Source organism: Lissotriton helveticus, chromosome 2_1 (assembly GCF_964261635.1).
Source record: "Lissotriton helveticus chromosome 2_1, aLisHel1.1, whole genome shotgun sequence".
Taxonomy (NCBI): domain Eukaryota; kingdom Metazoa; phylum Chordata; class Amphibia; order Caudata; family Salamandridae; genus Lissotriton; species Lissotriton helveticus.
This window is the reverse complement of record NC_136059.1, coordinates 1,878,892,551-1,878,911,268: the sequence shown is the minus strand read 5'-3', so window position 1 is coordinate 1,878,911,268 and position 18,718 is coordinate 1,878,892,551. Positions and strand designations below refer to the sequence as shown.

At 45.4% G+C, this 18,718-nt stretch overlaps 1 protein-coding gene across 2 annotated transcripts in view; it reads left to right on the top strand.

The window, feature by feature from the left end:
* Positions 1 to 6,130: 6,130 nt before the first annotated feature.
* The window catches only part of INTU (inturned planar cell polarity protein), a 317,576-nt gene continuing 304,988 nt past the window's right edge, over positions 6,131 to 18,718 (top strand). Inside the window, exon 1 of one of the 2 annotated variants that reach the window (XM_078676800.1) lies at positions 6,131 to 6,369. In XM_078676800.1, coding sequence (XP_078532926.1) covers positions 6,272 to 6,369 — 98 coding nt within the window. In that variant the 5' untranslated portion in view covers positions 6,131 to 6,271. The remainder of the gene's footprint in view (positions 6,370 to 18,718) is intronic. The other variant, XM_078676799.1, reaches the window with a different exon arrangement.

Below are 18,718 nucleotides of genomic sequence, written 5' to 3'. Positions count from 1 at the left end.
ATAAGCAAAATCACCCAAAGCTGGCATTTTTAGCTCTTATCTGCACGTACTTCAACCAGCAAATATAAACAGAAAGAACTTTTAAATGTGTTCTAGAGCTGCATTAACGATCCCTGACTAATAAGTAATGTAAACAGAGGGAAGAAAAATCATTTAACAATTGAATACATCCAATTTTGTTAAAGTCCTATTTAATATCGAGTCTGGGCCTTTGTAGGCTCTTAAAAAAACAAACGGACAATATTTTTCTCTTGGAACGATGTCGACCCTAAGTACTGCTGATGTTTAAAGTGCAGAGAACCAATGCAGGTTGCACTGACGAGTCACACTGCAATGCCGTGCAATTCTGAATAGAGCAGTGGTCTATAAACTTTATAATGCCGCAACAATGTCAAAAATAATAATCTGGCTCCTTTCAGAATTTTTCATAATTATTCTATTAAATTGGCAATGTTTAAAAATGTCTTTACTTATTTAAACATTACAGTCATGTTCTGTTACCCTTTTAAAAATGCAATCAAATACATGATTGCCAAACATACTATTCTGGTCAGGCAAGCCTTACTAACGTGGAAATATATTCACAAAATGATTATTAGAAAAGGAGGTGGGGGTTTTGAAGAATTTTTGGAGTCCCTACCCTTGTGACACATACTATCAGCTAGGATATAAACAGTGCTTTAAATGGGACGGTACTCACCGGTACTAAGTACTGGCACTTCTAAATTTTCTGCGCTTGACTACCGGAACTTCTTCTTGTCCAGGGAGAGTACCGGTACTCAAGGGGCAGCAAGCCAACTCAGTGCAATTTGGCATGCAAAAATAGAAGTGGGACACAGCTGACCAGTCGGTCCATTTTCATGAAGCACTCGAGGGCTAATCATCCCATACAATGTGCAAATTGAGTAACGCCCATATGCATTCATTCCCAGATAAAAAATCGGCCGGGACACACCAACAAAAAGTGGGCCTCATTTGCGCATTGCCTTTCGGCAAAAAACTGCGTCAGCAAAGTTTTATGAAAAGAAAGGGGGTGTGGGGCATGTTTTAATAACTTCACTTAGATAAAACAAATGCACATATTAGTTCACACTGCTGAGCCACACATGAATGCAAGTGAGACCACTCATGCTCAGGCCCCCTATCCCCGCTTAATCAGCATACATTAATGGGCGGGCCCAGCAAGAGAAAGGGAGTGATACCTCCGCCCAGCTGCCTCTGAAAAGGCCACCCAGGGACCCACTGGGCCACTGGCGGCATCCTAACAGCACAGACAGCTCAGAGGCTGCATAAACAAGCATTTGCAATGCAATAGGTCTCGCATTAGGAAAGTTTGAGCTATTGGTATTGTAAATGTCAAATTATTTATTTATGTGTTGGTTTTGAAAATAGCGAAATTAATACCTTTGTCATTTACAATGCCAATAGTTATAACTTTTGCAAATGTGACACCTATAGCATTTGTAATGCAATATGTGTTGTATTTACGTGACTTACATGTATTGCTATTACAAATAACAATGGCTTTTAATTTTTTAAAATAATTAATACTTAAATAAAAGTTATTTTAATTTATAATGGCAATAGCTTAAACTTTTGTAAATAACTTTTGTGAAGATTATGTTCGGTGTATTTTATTGTGATGAAAATCCAAGAACAGAAGTGAAATATTAAAATCTTTTTGTGACATTTGTAATAAAGCTTGAAACATTGAGAGAACATATTTGAACCAGCGATACTGTGGTGCTGCTGAGTGATGCTGTGGTTGCACTGAGTGATACTGTGGTTGTGCTGAGTGATGCTGTGGTTGCGCCAAGTGATGCTGTGGTTGCGCTGAGTGATGCTGTGGTTGCGCTGAGTGATCCTGTAGTTGCACTGGGTGATCCTGTGGTTGCTCTGGGTGACGCTGTGGTGGCACTGAGTGACGCTGTGGTGGTACTGAGGGATGCATTCTTGGCCCTGAGTGATGATGTGGTGTTGCTGAGTGATGCTGTGGTGGTGCAGGGGGATGCATTCTTGGCCCTTAGTGATGATGTGGTGTTGCTGAGTGATACTGTGGTGGTGCTAAGTGATACTGTGGTGGTGCTGAGTGATGCTGTTGTAGTGGTGAGTGTTGCTGTGGTGGTGCTGAGTGATGCTGTGGTGGTGCTGAGTGATAGTGTGGTGGTGCTGAGAGATGCTGTGGTGGCCCTGAGTGATGCTGTGGTGGCCCTGAGTGATGCTGTGGTGGTCCTGAGTGATGCTGTGGTGGCCCTGAGCGATATTGTTGTGTGCGGAGTAATGCTGTGGTGGTGAGGGGGTGTGAGGGTGGGGTGTGAGGGTGAGAGGGTGTGTGAGGGTGAGGATGTGTGAGGGTGAGGATGAGGGGGTGTGAGGGTGAGGGGGTGTGAGGGTGAGGAGGTGTGTGAGGGTGAGGAGGTGTGTTAGGGTGAGGAGGTGAGGGCGAGGGGGTGTGGGGGTGTGAGGGTGAGAGGGTTGTGAGGGTGAGGGGGGTGAGGGTGTGAGGGTGAGGGTGAGTGAGGGTATGTGAGGGTGGGTGAGGGTGTGAGGGTGAGTGAAGGTGTGTGTGGGTGGGTGAGAGGGTGTGTGAGGGTGAGAGGGTTGGTGAGGCTGAGGGGGTGTGAGAGTGAGGAGGTGTGAGAGTGAGGAGGTGTGAGAGTGAGGAGGTGTGTGAGGGTAGGGGATGAGGGTGAGGGGGTGTGAGGGTGTGAGGGTAAGAGGGTAAGAGGGTTGTGAGGGTGAGGGGGTGAGGGTGTGAGGGTGAGGGTGTGAGAGTGAGTGAGGGTGTGTGAGGGTGAGAGGGTGTGAGGGTGTGTGAGGTTAAGAAGATGTGAGGGTCTGAAGTAAATGGTGGCAGGACAGACATCATAAGACAGAGAGAAGAGACTGTGTGGTGACTGCATTGGTCAGTTTCAGAATCAGAAGGGGCAGAGTCAGCACAGTCTGCGAGGGATCAACGTGTCTAGAGGCAAAGCATAGCAGATGTAGCATTGCAGCTAGCAAGTCGAGTGTTTTCAAGCTGTGTCCCTAGAGAGATGGCAACACAGCAACAGCATTTGAGGAACAAGGCTACTGTAAACAAGCACGGTAGGCTTTCACTTTCGAGGCGTTAGTAGCAAGCACAAATTTAGTGACGTTGACATGGTGGCCAGTATCATTGCGATCCGGTCTCACCCAAGTGCCCCTGCCTATATTGAACACTTAGCCACATATCTGTGTAGCTTGCACCTAGATGTGTAGAACAAATGTCAACCACTATGAGAATACCTACTTGATTTTCCAAAAGAATGTAATTATGTTTATTAAATGTTTTAGTCAGTGTAATAGCAACTTTTTGTCCCCAAAAGTGCCTTGACTGGTATAATAAGCACTACATATATGGAATTGCAATACACAGTACATTCAAAACGCACTCAATGGCATGGCGTGGGCGAGAGACACCGCTCGCAGTCTGGCCTAACCAGCACTGTTCACCTTGTGGTGTGTGGTTTGCGGTTTGTCAAATGGTTGTAATGAGCTCTGGTTAGTTTGAACTCAATCTAATCATCTTTCTCATAAGGTCTCCCCTCCCCCCCCACCCCCACCTCTGCGAATAGATGTTTAGCTTCGGAAATGTAGGGGCACGACAAGAGGGAAAAGAGCAGCTAGCAGCTGTCACTCCAGCCACATTTCTGTTAATTAAAAGCAAGCAAATGAAAGGCTTGCCTCCCTGTTTAACCGCGATAATCACAGTGCGCCAAGGATCAATGGTGAGTCGGCGCAGGGCAAGGGGCGGGCTTGAAACCAAACCTGCTCACTGAAGCTACCTAAGAGGCAAGCTTCCAACCCTCCTTATTTGTGTTGGCTCGTCGCTCGATGAGAGAGAGAGCCAACCGGTGAAAGGTGGAGGCTGGCAGACTTAAGCAACATTTCTGGCATTGTTCAGGGAGTTTCAGCATGCTTGCCTCAGTGTTATGTGTACACGCTGTATCCCCTTTACGGTCCTAAGCCAGCCTGAACTTAGAAAAGTAAACCCCCCGGAATGTCGTGTACCAAAAAAAAAAAGATAAGGGCGAAAGACACACAACCGCTGCTCACACCACCGCTTCCTTCGGCAAAAAGTCAGTTTCCATGTCATTTCTGATAGGACTGGACCACATGCCTGTTGCTGTAAGAGAACATACCACAAAGTCAAACACAGGCTTGCGCACTTTATTTTTAGCTTGGGCAACGCGCCTTCATAATTATTGTATTTCATTATGCGCTGGATTGTCTGAAAGTATAAATACAACAAGCCTGAAATGACAGATGGAAAGGAAAAAAAAAACGCGATGTCAACAAACATGGGAAAACACGGCCGCGCGGCCGTGAAAGTGATCGATGGTAACACGGGCGCGCGGCCGTGAGAAGCCTCAATGGTGGGGGAGGGGAAGGGGCATTTGCGCCATAAGGAAAGGAAAAGCAGATAGTTGCGCGTAACACAATGTAAATAAGGGCGAAATCATAGCAAAGTACCGTGCGCAGACACACAACCGCTGCTCACACCGCCGCTTCCCTCGGCAAAAAGTCAGTTTCCATGTCATTTCTGATAGGACTGGACCACATGCCTGTTGCTGTAAGAGAACATACCACAAAGTCAAACACAGGCTCGCGCACTTTATTTTCAGCTTGGGCAACGTGCCTTCATAATTATTGTATTTCATTCTGCGCTGGATTGTCTGAAAGTATAAATACAACAAGCTTAAAATGACGGATGAAAAGGAAAGAAAATAAAAAAAACGCAATGTCAATAAACATGGGAAAACACGGCCGTGTGGCCGTGAAAGTGATCGATGGTGACACGGCCGTGCGGCCGTGAGAAGCCTCAGTGGTGGGGGAGGGGAAGGGGCATTTACGCCATGAGGAAAGGAAAAGCAGATAGTCGCGCGTAACACAATCTAAACATTGTCTGCATTGCTGGGGGAGGGGGCGGGGGAGCTGGAGCGCTTTTCTTTGAGGTGTGATGGCGGGGGAGGCGGGAGAGGCTTGAGAGCGGATTCCTCTGAAGTCGGATACGAGCCAGATGGTGTTTGGTGCGAGGCTGATGGGTTTGACGTACACGCGCGTCTCACACGAGTGCATCGAGTGCCTATTAATCCCTGCGGGATATAATAGGCGAGACCTAAAAAGCAGCCCACCACAGCTAGAGCTCGGCCAATTCCCGAGTGCCTGCGTTACCAATCCGACCCTGTTCATTCCGAGCTGGCAGGGAGTTTGGGAGGGGCCCGTGTCACACTGTGATTATTGACACAGTGTCCACTCAGGCTCCGTGAAAACAATAGCACTGTAGGTGTGTGAGAAGGGCCTGCTAACAGGCACATCTTGTGACTTGGGGAAACCTATGAGAAGGCATCCTGCTGGCATAGCAGAGTAGGGCAGCACTTGATTGGAGCCAGATCGAGGAGGAAGGTGGTGAAGAGGACGCTGTAGCACAGCAGGGGAAGTGGGGAGCGGGGAATCAATTTAGTAATGTGGACATCAGCGAATATCTGTTTCTAAAACACATGAACTAAATACCCTGTCGGCGTGCATGAGTGCTTTGTCCCTGTGTGTGTTCTTGGAGGAGTGAGTGTTGTCTGGAATGTGCATATCTGCACATCAATTAAATCGCAATCAAATTAAATGTGTGCCTCTGCCCCAGTAGCGGGGTACGGGCACTGCCCATAGCCCTGCCCCCATAGCTCTGCCCCTCGTCCACATCTCAATTTGGTAAGTACCTGCACTTCTTTTTTTTTCATTTAAAGCTCTGGATATAAATGACAAAAGATGTTAGTGTTGCTACAGGGCAGCTTACTACTGATCATTTTTTTCAGCTTAAAAACAAAGCACTGTTCGCATAATGCTTCTCTTGCTCAGAGCCCAGCTCCCCCATTTAGGATCATTTGAAGACCCCTGGAAGAGAGGGAACGAGCGCATAAGGCAGTCACAGACGCTCGCCTTATTACTGCAATAAATACAACAATCGCTTGCGCGCACGTGCGCGTTGAGCGCCCGAGACAGCAGCCTCAGTGTCGCGTGCCACAGTAAGAATGCAAAGCTTCCACGGTTTCCAGGGCGACGAGCTGCGGACCAATAGACGTGCGTTAAAGGTTGTCACCTGATGCCTGTCTGGACCGGAAGTTGTCAACATGGCGGCGGTCTAGAAGCTTTTGTGAAGTGCAAGTTCGGGCAAGATTCAAAGAAACAAGAACCATTCACCCAGGACACATCTCGGTGGCTGAGAAGGGGATGGTCTGCCTCGCGTGTCCTAGCCATGTCCGTGCAGGGGGCAGAGACGCGGCACGTCAGCGACCTGCAGCCCGAAGAGCCCTCCGACAGCTGGACCAGTTACAGCAGCAGCAGCGAGTCTGAGTAAGAGTACATCCTCCTTCAGTTCACCATGACTTTAACACCCACACGCCATAGCTGAAGTCCATCCTTGCCCATTGTCTGACCCCTTGATCCCTTGACCTGCAACATAAGACCCCTATCCACTTCCTTCTTAGTCCTTACCGGTGGATTTTCATTTTGATAATCTGTTTTGTTTAACATTTGTTTAATATTTTAGTATAGCGAGCGATCTCGTGAGTGCCCGATTAATTATGGACGTCAAAGTCAGAAAATGAGGATGATGTCATGTCAGATCTACGTCTAAGCCGTCCATGGATCCACTTCTCAGGGTTTACGTTCCCTGCTTAGCTACAAAACGTGTAAACAAACGCACACGATATCGAGTGCGTGCTTGCGAGCAGAATCACTTCGCTACACATTACACAAGAATAACAATTCTGTCAAGTTGTTCTTCGAAGCTGTTTGATTCTAAGCCGGATCATGCATCTTCGTTGGATAACACGTCCACACGTCCACATGTACATTTTGTATTTTTGACAACAATTTGCTATTTTACATGGGAAAGCATTCATATTGAATGATTGCCAGTGGTTTCAAAGCCTGGATTGCACACAAGAGAGGTGTTAACTGTGACGTATTCTGTGTACTTTACAGTGCTAAATTAATCTCCAGGCTATTTAGCTTCCCTAAACAAATAAAAAAGATAAATGGATGTGTGACACCGCTTTTCATCTTCCTTTCAGTGTTGGTGAAAAAAAGCTTTCACAATGACATTGCTGCTCCTATAGCACCAGCACACCTGACAAGCTCACACTTGCAGGCCTATCTTTAATGCAAGCATTTATCAATTAATTCTGAGTGTGTGAAAATAACCCTATAAACGCAGAAACCTGTCAGCAAAACTCTACTCTCTCACATTGAACTTTATTTTTGTTATTTTGTTGACTTCTAGTATAAAAGAAAAGCACATTTTTAGTGCCTTTTTAATTTCTTTAAATCTGCTTTGAGATTAACATTTGAGTTCTAATAATACACATTATTGCATGAAAAACATTAGTAAATTATCCCCAACAAAAACACATTTCTCGAAACATTGGCAGACATCTCTAGTCCCAGGAACACAATAATTACTAAATAGTTAACTCTCAAATTTCTCTGAACAATACTAAAATCAATAACAAAAATGTCATATAAATAACAATGTTTTTGTAATATGATCCTTTAATACACGGGAGCCTGCAATTCCTGCAGAAAAGCCCATATCTAATTTCAGGTAACTTGTGACATCGCTAGTCGCCTTTAATAAAGAAGTGACACATCTGCTTAACTACAGTAACTTATTACAGTTGAGTTCTAACTTCATAATGCCTGCTCAGAGTGAAAAGCAGGTCACAGAGCATACTTAAAGTTGCAATTTAAACAATGAGAACAAAACCTGGCCTTTCTTCCTTCTGCTGTGTTTTTCTAGAAGAACAGTGACCAGCAGAAGTTAAGTAATTATGACAATGTGTAATTGTTTTGAATACTTTAGGTAATTATAGGACAGATGGAATCTCTCTGCTTGTTTCTACACATTCTGAGCTACAGCATTTTGTTTTTAAATCTGTTTTTAAATCTGACTTGTCTTAAACTGATTCTGATATATTTTTTGCAATACATATCAAACTGATTTTTAGGATGTTTAATTTTACACTCTATATTCTACTTATGTCCTTCCTGTCTGCAAACATCTTATGTCTTACATGTGAAAGAGCAACACACTAATTATGCAGGAAGGCTGGTGGTGTGACTATGTATTATAAGGAATAAACCAGCCCCTCCTGTACTTTATATGTATATTACACGTCCCTGAGGAGTTCCATGGCCTTATAAAGTAACTCAGCCTTCTGCCTTGTTCCTTTGTATGTCAAGGAACTTATTTTATAATGCATGACATGGGTTACTTTATCCCGTATATATGTTCTCATCTCTGGGTTCATAAATGTCATCAAAACTGCTTGATTGCAACATAGGCCAATATTACTCAGTTACCTGCATGTATTTTTTATATATCACATGTTTGAGTTTTTATTGCACAAAATGCAGTGGTACAAAACACATTTCACAGAGAGCAATGAAATACGGGATTTATGATTGCCTCTGAAATATGGAATTTATCATCCTAACGACAGCCCCCAAACCACTCTGCAGCACGTTAGCATTGTCAGGGCTGCAATGATAATGCAGACAAATCTATGCAGCAATGTTATCTAAATTATGCTGCGTATTCTCTGTCAATATTGTTTTTATCCTTTTGAGGTGGAAACAACATCAGTGGTTATGTCTGTAAGTTATGTGGCAAATTATATGGCAAGTGGAGTAAATCCATAATTATGTGGTAAACACTACAGCAACAGAATCGCCTAAATCAGCAGAATCTCACTATTGCCCATTGCTTTAATAACATTTTATTCAAGAAAGGTAAACAAAACGTAAACTTTATGATTATAATCGGCATTCATGGTTAGTTGCACTTTGGAGAAAACAGCCTTTTCAAATTAAATGCCCCATAATAAATGTAGTATAAAAATACATAACCAGTACCATGCATAATATGGTCCTATTTTGCCATCTCGCGGTGCAGGTGACTGCTATAAACCACTCAACCTTTAGCCTCATAGTATATTGTGTCTCCAAAACCCCTTGATGGCAACATTGGTCCATATTACACAGTTAACTGTTTTGCATTATTTGTCTTCATAGCACTCAGCTCCTACAAATTTTCCTTGTCTATGCACTGTGAATTATGGGTTGAGTTGACGTTGTTGGAATTTAAACTCTTGGACTGCGGGTCTCACAGATGACTGGCGCAGAGTTCTTAACCTGGCTGTACATTTGTTTGAGTTACAAGTACTACCAGGACTTGATATTGCAGTGGTGGATAAACATTTGATAACGTTGTTTGAAATCTGTCATTGAAAAAAGGGCCAGACCGGTGATTACATGCAGCCCTGGCTAAACATTTTGTATCAGCCTAACATGGCAATTGTGCTGGCCGAATACCAGGCTGATGTGGGCTCCCATTTCTTTGTTTGGACGTGCTGCAATTTATAACATCTTGACACTATCCACATTTTTATACATGCTTACCTTAGGCCAATTGGGTATAGCCAATGTAATATAGACATTTTTGGGGTAGGATACAGGGGCTGAGGTTTTGTTAGCAGGCCTCAGTGCACTCTGAGTCTAAAACCCAGCAGCACCAGTTAAAACAAGCATTTACAATGCAATGGTCTCGGCATTATTAAAGGTAGAGCTATTGGCATTGCTCATGACATTATTTTTTTTTGTTGTTATTATAAATAAATGGCATTGTTATTTACATTGCCAACAGCTCTCAACACAGCTCTCAACACAGCTCTCACAGCTCGCAGCCCACACAGCCCTCGCAGCCCACACAGCCCTCGCAGCCCACACAGCCCTCGCAGCCCACACAGCCCTCGCAGCCCACACAGCCCTCGCAGCCCACACAGCCCTCGCAGCCCACACAGCCCTCGCAGCCCACACAGCTCTCGCAGCCCACACAGCTCTCGCAGCCCACACAGCTCTCACAGCCAACACAGCTCTCACAGCCAACACAGCCCACACAGATATTGATGTATGTACTGTACTGTAATACAATGAATTACTCTACTATGTTATGCATCTTTTATAAATCAAAGCCTTTGCGCCTTAGAACTGCTCCGGCTATTCTGTACTACCAAAAGTGAGATTCAAGTGGTGGGTTCAGTGCTATACATGAGCCAATAAATATCAACAATAACCAGCAAGGCACATTTTCTGTCCCATATTCTTACATCATATGGACGTCCCTCCACAAAATTGCTGATGGCGACATTGTTTTTGAGGAAATTTCCTAGAAGCCATTTTCAGGAGTTTGTTTTTCTTTGCTTTACGAGTTTTGTAAATCGCTGTTTTGCCACTAACTGGAGCCTCAAAGCGATTTGAGGATGGGGAGATTGCAAAAGGTAAGAATCTTGCTGGGCTTAAGAACGTGTATTCAGACTGTTGCTTGATCTGTGTTGTCCACCCATGCATTTGCCAGAGTCAGTCGTGGCATCTAGTCAGCCAGTGAAAGTTTTGACCAAATGCAGACGAGCAACCCCATTAGTGCAATTGAGGAGTGATTGAATGCAAAAAGATTTAGCCGAGTTGGGCAAAACGGTGGCCTGGACAAGTTTGTTCAGTAGTGGTCCCAGAAATCGCAATCCGGATACAAGCGGAATGGAGAATCCCCAGGTGGTAAGAGTTGAGGCCATGTGACAATCTGCCACCATGCCTTTTCTTCTGGTTGTGCAGACTTAGAGGCTGTAAGCTTGTTTGTAGCCCAGACAGTTTTTCTGGAATTACTGCAGGGGTGTGGCCTAACAGTGCTGTGAATACTACATAATTTTGAACTGTCATCCTTCTTTTACCACAGCCAATAAGTGTTTTTTGATGGGCTTGGTAGCAAAATGCCAAACCTACTTACTTCCCTAACCCTTTAGTCCTCAAAAGACCTCCTATGGCTAGGCAGTGAACTTCACGTTAGCCTTGCACAATTGTATTATATTGGAATACGTATAGCACTTTTACCTCTTGTGAGTCCCAAAGGTGCCTTTGGGGTACTCCAAAAGTATTATTTATATACTGCTGCATACCCATCACGAGGTCACAAAGTACTTACATTTGCATGACGGCCACACTTAATCACATAGGAACAAATGACATCTCTTCGAGAGCAGGCTATGGAAACCATTGATGACACTCGCGCTCACACAATGACGCACACTTCGTGCACACCAATGCACGAAATAACACAACATAGCCTCATGTTCAAGTCACTCACTGGAGAGATTCCAATTGGCAACAGGCACTGAGCACACGAAACCGACTACAGTGCAGTTGTGTAAGCATCATGTGTGTGCTGCTACTGTTGAAAAGAAGTGTTCCCAGCGGGTGCCATATGTGCCAGTAGACGTGAACTGCTGAGCAGGCATTTTTCGAGGGTGTTGTGCAGACTGCTCTAATGAAAGCCAGAGCTGCGCCACTACAGGGCAGGGGCGCCCCAGGATCGAAGCATAAAACAGAACAAAGTGCGTTCAATGCATGCATTTACATTCCCACAGATGGAACCCACAGTCTGTCACAAAGCGGCCACGAGCGTGAAACACACCCCTCTCTCCCACAGATGGAACCCACAGTCTGTCACAAAGCGGCCACGAGCGTGAAACACACCCCTCTCTCTTACCTTGGTACGTCGGGAGCGCCTCGAAGACTGGCGTTAACTGCAGCAGGAACTGCAATAGGACGCACAGGGCCGCCTTCCCGGGCAGCATCTTCTCGCAGACCGGAGCTGCAGTCAGGTGAAAGGTGAAGAGATGGGTTGACCCCTTTTCTGCCCCTTCCTTCCCGGTGTGAGCGGTGGGACGAGTGGGACCAGGCTGGCAGGCAAACCAAGCTGTGGCTGTGCAGAACCGTGCCCCCTCTGGAGGGAGGTGCAGAGAGGGGTCTCGAGCCAGTCACAGCTCGCACTACGGTGTGGAGGCTCTCCTGCACATGGCCGCTAGAGAGGGAGGGAGGGGTGGGGGCCCGGGGGAGGCGAGAGCGTGACGAGGAAGGCACGCACGATAAACTTACCTCCTCGGTAGACGCAGCAAAATGGCGGCCCCAAGCTTCCGGAATTTTTCGAATTCGGGGGCGTGTTTTGCTGTCCTGAGTGACGGAGGACGTCACGAGCTAAAGAACAGCAAAACTTACGCCTCCCAATCCGAAAAAGACGGGGCTTGTTTGGAGTGACTCACTTCTCTTCCAATGGCTGGCCTCTGTTTAGGAAGCCAGCCAATGGAAGCGAACGGAGCTGAGAGGCGGGTCTAAACTGCCCTACTATACAACATAAGATCTCCGGACCGGAAGCTGCTTCGCAGCTTATAGGTCCCTCGACCTAAAAAGTTGCGGTAAGACTTTAAACGTTGCTCCACCCCCCACTGACAGCACTCCACATTAACCCCTTGCGTGCGGCTGCTTTTCCCCTCCGGTGCTGAGCCCTAATGAAAACGGGCGTGGTCATGACGGAACGGTTCCGTCATGAGCACAGCTCAACCGTAGCTCATGACGGAACCGTTCCGTCATGAGCACCGAAGGGGTTAACTACTCCCCCCCTCCCCCCACCATATACTCTTTCCGATCTCAAAACGCCGATTGATACAATATATTAATTAAAAATCATAAACTACGGGTGCAATGGAAAGACACCAGTTGCACACTTACTCGGTTCCAATTCATCAGCCCAAGGATCACACATTCTGGACAGTTCACCATGTTCCACAGTCGCCTCATGAACTGTTAGGAACAGTCTCCTTTTCCGAGTACATTGCCTAACCGTTTGAAGGACAGCAATGCTGCGGAACTATCAAAATAAAAGTTTCATGCGGAGACGCCTGCTTCTGAACACTGCTCCAGAGAGCACACAGGTGCACTCGTAAAATAACTCTAAACATAGTAGTTTTAATAAAGCGCGCCACACAGTCAACCCAATCTAACGGATTTACTACGGTTATAAAAAAAATGTAAACATTCGAGCGGTAAGGAAGGAATACAGACAGACTATACAGGTAATAACCCCACAAGTGTCGCCTCAGAGTATGAGCATCGAAATAAAATGGATTGAATTCGGTAAAACTCCAGAACTGTGGTTGAATACAATTTATTTTTAAACTGAATCCTTGCCTTGGCAACACTCGACCTACAGGGGAGCACGGGCCATTTATTGCAGTACTATACCTCTACGTGTACTTTGTAGGCTTGTGTAACCTGCACACATGTCACTTTTTCCTCCTGAAATGCACCGTTTGCTACCTCTTGTATTTTGTTTGCTCACAATTGTCACTTTTGCCTCAAGTATCTTAACGTTTGCTTTTGTAAGTTGTTCACTTGTAATTTTCTCCTCATGTATCAGTACTGTTCCTATTGTGAAGCGCTCTGACACCTTCGGGTAAAGTCCGAGCTATATAAAAAACGCATAAAATAAATAAATATAAAAAAAAGGTACACAGCAAGAGGTGATGTCACAGTCCTCTCTCGTGCGCACCCCTCGGTCGAACTAAGGGGGGGGGGGGGGGGGAGTAAGGGAGAGGAGCCAGAACTGGCCGGCCAAAAAAGGGCTATTGTGGACCCGGGCTATTTTTGGTAATTACATGGGTACTGCCGCTGATATACAATCACAAACACTCAACTAACTGGTTATTTTCCAAAAGCAGCTTCCCTCTGGGCCTCTTTCTCTAGGGACAGGGGCCAAGAACAGCTGAGCCCCCGCACCCACGGTCACGACAAGGCGTGGGTCAGCGCCGGCTTCTATCTCGGGTTTCACGTGGCCCGACAGATGTCAGGCCACATAAAGGCTTACCAAGAAAGCACATGCTGGCGCTAGCCGAACCCTCCCCGGGCTGGGGGTTGAAGTTCGCAACATTAATGCTAACTCCGGCAAAAGAGGAGGGGAGAAACCCTTGGAAACAGCCCCAGGCCGGAGAAGAACACGGAACCCCTCCCAGAGCAACACAAGAGGTGGTGCATGTGACTGTGCCGGCATGACCTCCCGTGGAAAGGTAGAAGCGCCGAAGCCAGACAGCCGCATCTGTGACGCGCCGCCAGCAGAGGGCGCATTACAGCGACAACATGCAAACAGTTCCAATGACAACGACCTTGTTTCCGAAAAGCTCTAAATACCTCCATAATCGAATATGAGTGGGACTTGAGCTGCTCCAAAATACCTTTATTTCAGATTCCAAAATGATTGATCCACAGCTGGGAACAGGGCTCCCCGATCCGTCAGTGGGGGAGCACAAACAGCACTGTCATCGTCTTCCTAGCTGCTTGTCAGATGGATCTGTGACTTGTTAGGGTCACATGCCTGCTGCAGGCGGATGCAACCTTTTTATCCACTCATTGTGTGTGTGTGTATATATATTACAGTGAAAGTGCTTGTACAAACGACCTTATCTTGTGTCATTTAAAAAGAAAACATTTTATGTAACACCACCTGCCTATTTATTATTCGTTTTTACAAATGATCAAACTGAACTCATGGCAATGTCATCAACCTCGGAAGGATGAAACGGTGGGACAGTCTCAACCATAGTAACGTGAACGTGCAACTTTTCACAACACCCGGCTCTTGATGACTGACAAACGTCGGTGTTGTGTAAGATGCACAAGGGTGACCTTTGTGCCTTCTTTGATTTGGGGTTAGCGTGACAAGATGCGCCGCATTTCAGACACAATGGTGATGTTGGAGAGAAACGTCGACTCTGACATGGGGTTAGAGGATGCGCACGCGCATCTGTATGGAAATAAGACTCCTTTTAAGCATCAGAACTCGCTGAGTCTATAAGACACGAACGTTCGCACATGGCCCATGACACAGCGCTCCTACTACTACCGCAACTCTCGACTGTGAAACCAAGGACTTCGCTCCTCTTGATCAAACTGTGTGATCTTAAGCAAACACTGCCCCGGATCCCGGCGCCTCATATTCCACGAGAGGCAGTACAGACTCGTGCAATGCAGTTCACCAAACGCCGTTTTTTAAGCGCTACCTAAATACAAGGTAGGCTTCGAGAGCGAGTGAAAATAAACTTACCTCCTCGGTAGACACAGCAAAATGGCGCCCTCAAGCTTCTGGAATTTTTCGAATTCGGGGGCGTGTTTTGCTGTCCTGAGTGACGGACGACGTCACGAGCTAAAGAACAGCAAAACTTACGCCCCCGAATCCGAAAAAGACGGGGCTTGTTTGGAGTGACTCACTTCTCTTCCAATGGCTGGCCTCTGTTTAGGAAGCCAGCCAATGGAAGCGAACGGAGCTGAGAGGCGGGTCTAAACTGCCCTACTAACTAACATTAATTCTCCGGACCGGAAGCTGCTTTGCAGCTTATAGGTCCCGAGACCTAAAAAACGTGTGGGGTGACCAAACCAAAAGATGCATTTCCTTACAAAGGGATGCTGTGGATATTTTTTTCCCATGCCTTTTATCTGCCAGTCTACGAAGATGGCATCCTCACCCTAACCTCAAGTACTGCTTTTGGTCATCGCAATTAGTTGTAGTTAAGGACTGGGAATACAGTCTGACTGAAGAGGCGTCAGTTTCACTTTATAGTCTTAGAATGGATTCAGAGGTTTATTTTCGTTACGTATTCGAGGGTAATGGTGGCCCTAATATGCCCCATATAGCTTACACATTGATTAAAGTATGGAATACTGCTAATAAGGTGCTTGGTTGGAAGAGCAGATTGATCCAGTTGATTAGCTTGTGGGTTGACACTGTCGGAAGTAGCAGAACTGTGGGTATTCACATGATACGTTTTGATTGGGATTTCAACTGTTGTAGACATTTCAAGCTTTGAGGCCATAACTTTATTTGAAGCTCTCCAAGCGCAAGATGACTTGAAGGGTATCGCCTTACTCCAGTCGGACAGGCTTTACCCCGCCTTTGATTAGGGGGATGCTCCAGATTACTCCCCTTTCAAGACTAGGTGCTCCTGGAGGCACGTGACGAAGCGGCAACGTCAATGGCAGCTTTTAAATAACACACTCTGAGATGTAAGTTGGCTGAGAACAAATGGCATGTGGACCTGGGAGCAGTGTACGTTATGAAATCAGAAACAGTGTTTATGTACCGATGGAAGCTGTAGTTAATGGCTAGCTTTTGCTTGTTTCAATCAAATATTCTGCATAGTTCTTATTAAAACAGATCTACACTCAACACCATATGTTTAGTGCTGGACAGATCATACCAGAAATGCCTAGTAGAAAAGGGTTGCTCTGTTATGTTATGTTATGTTAAGTGCCATTTATAGAGCGGGCTAATACCGAGGCTTCATGGCGCTTTAAGACTGAGTGAGTGAGGGGGTTTGCGTGAGTGAGCACTGTGGTTAACCAAGGGGTGGGAAGAGGTACGTTTTGAGAGATTTTCTAAATTTCATGAGGGAGAGGCTGGATTTGGGCATCTTGGAAACTTCAGATATTCTGCATTGAAGTGAATGGAGAGTTTTCCGAGATATAAGGCACTAACACTTTCTGATGGCCTAAATAGCCATGCTGGGTGCACCAAAGGGCGATTTACCCATGCACTCAATAATGTTGTGTTTCATAGTTCTGATGAAAGCTTAAAAGGAATATTGGCCGATAGTGGGGAAACTTGTCATGCCAGTCTCGGGGTCAGCGGTGTCAGGAAATAGATGGGTGCATGGCATCTGAAAAGGTGAAATACAAGGGAAAATTTTGTCCCGTAGGTTCGCTAAGATTTGGGAATCATGATAGTAGCACTGCAGACTGAAGGGAGAAGAAGGGCAGCTGTCAGAGATCTGTTGCTGCCCTGGACACCAAGAGCAAAAGCTAAATGTATGGTACCAACACCAGGCCTGATTACATTGATTTGTTCAGGAAGTGATTCTCTTGTCTCTGAACACACACCAGGCATGCTACCTTTTTGCCTATTATATATTTGTTTTTGAGGAAAAAGAAAATGTATAAATAGAAATTATTTAAAATGTTTCCAGGTATGTACCCCTTTACCTACCCTGGATTTTGAGGCCTGCTACAGTCCTGCTCCAGGGCCTATCCAAACTTGTGTAGTTTTGCAAAGTGCTAGCAGTTTTCATCTCTTTGTGATCTTGCCAATAATTTCTAAGGGCTGGCTTCCTGCCTCTCTGGCTCAGCCAAAGTAAACACACATAAGTGGCCATGCGTAAATGTATGGTAGCGGGCGCAGTGCTTTTTTATAGATCACTTGGTATTGCGGCTTGGAATAGCAAGCTGCCACTTTTTTTTCTGGCAGCTGTCCATTGGCCTGCTGGGCAGGTGAAACTGTAAATGGCCTCTGTTGAGGTGGGTGCATTGAGGGTTGATAGATGATTAGCCAATCTAGTCCCGAACATGCACCTAGAGAAAATGTGAAGTAGGAAAAGACATTTCGTAGCCTTACTTAGCCTTTATTTTAATTAAAAGTGCTTTCAGTCCCATAGATAGTGAGCCATGTCTGACGAGAAGTCAAAAGAGGTCACCAAGGAGCTAGAATCTGGCATCCTAAATAAATCTGCCTTAGATTTCGCTGACATTTCACCAGCAAGAAAGAGCCCTATAGAGCACTATTTTAAAAACTACATTTTTGCAGTGCCTGTAAATGCTTGTCTGTGGCCCAACGAGAAAGGCAATAATAGCACAGTTCTTCGGTTTAAAGTTACTTTTAGTTTAGTTGTCAGAGTCCTGGGTATATATATTACTGTGTGTGACCAATCTGACCTACACCTGGAATCAAACTCTGTTTTTAATTCTGGAGTCATTGACCTGCAGTCCCCCAGATAAAATGTTTGCTCCCAAACCAAGATACAATGATGTATCTATATCAGCAGATGACTCAGTTACATCTGTCCCATCTGCTACCAGTATGACATCTGAGCACAAGGATGCTTCTACCCTCTCATTTTTGGGTAACATTACATACTCTTTATTAACTATTATCACTATGCTTGGTTGGCACTCCACAAAGCTTGACACTCGGATAAACCTCGATGTCCCAAGCATCAAGGAATGCTAATGTCACACAAATTCAAACCATATTCCATTAAAGAGTTGTAATAAAAGAGGCGCTCTTGTGATTTGGCACCCTATGATGACCCTCAACTACCACCATTTTAACCAACTTTAGTGTGTTATTTTACCCTAGCTTTAATGTAGGACGGTTCTGCATATGCCTGCTTCTCTTCTGTCTTGAAATCTTGCTGTCTTTTAGTGGGAGCTGTCACGGAGTAGAACAGTCTTTCCAAGAACAGAAGGTGTGGGATGTGCATTTGAAAGTGTAAGAGGGAGAGAGCGGTGTGGAATGTCCTTTTTGATCGGTGGTGCACACATGTGCTCAGTGTTGTACATTGACAGATAAAAGTATGTGATGCTATAGGACATTGTGCAGAAATGTATATGGTGTTGTTTGGGTTATGTGAATTATGAGTTCTCACTATTGGCTTTGACATGGCTTCATGTCATCTTGTCTTTTGACTTTGCCTTGCTTATGAGTTCTGACTATTGGCTTTGGCATGGCTTCATGTCATTTTGATTTCTGACTTTTACTATTGGCTTTGACAGGGCCTCATGTCTGACTTTGCCATGTTTTTTTGTGTGCAGAACAGTGCTTGCAAATTGTTTGGGTAATTCACATTCAAGGTCTTGCTGTTTTCCTGAGCAATTGTTTTTGTTTAATGTACTTTGGAAGGCCTTGTGAGAGCTTCGTCAAGACAGAGGCTGGAAGATGTGAGAATGGAGGAAGGGACCCGAGAGCTCCTTACTGCCATGGGTTGCTTGC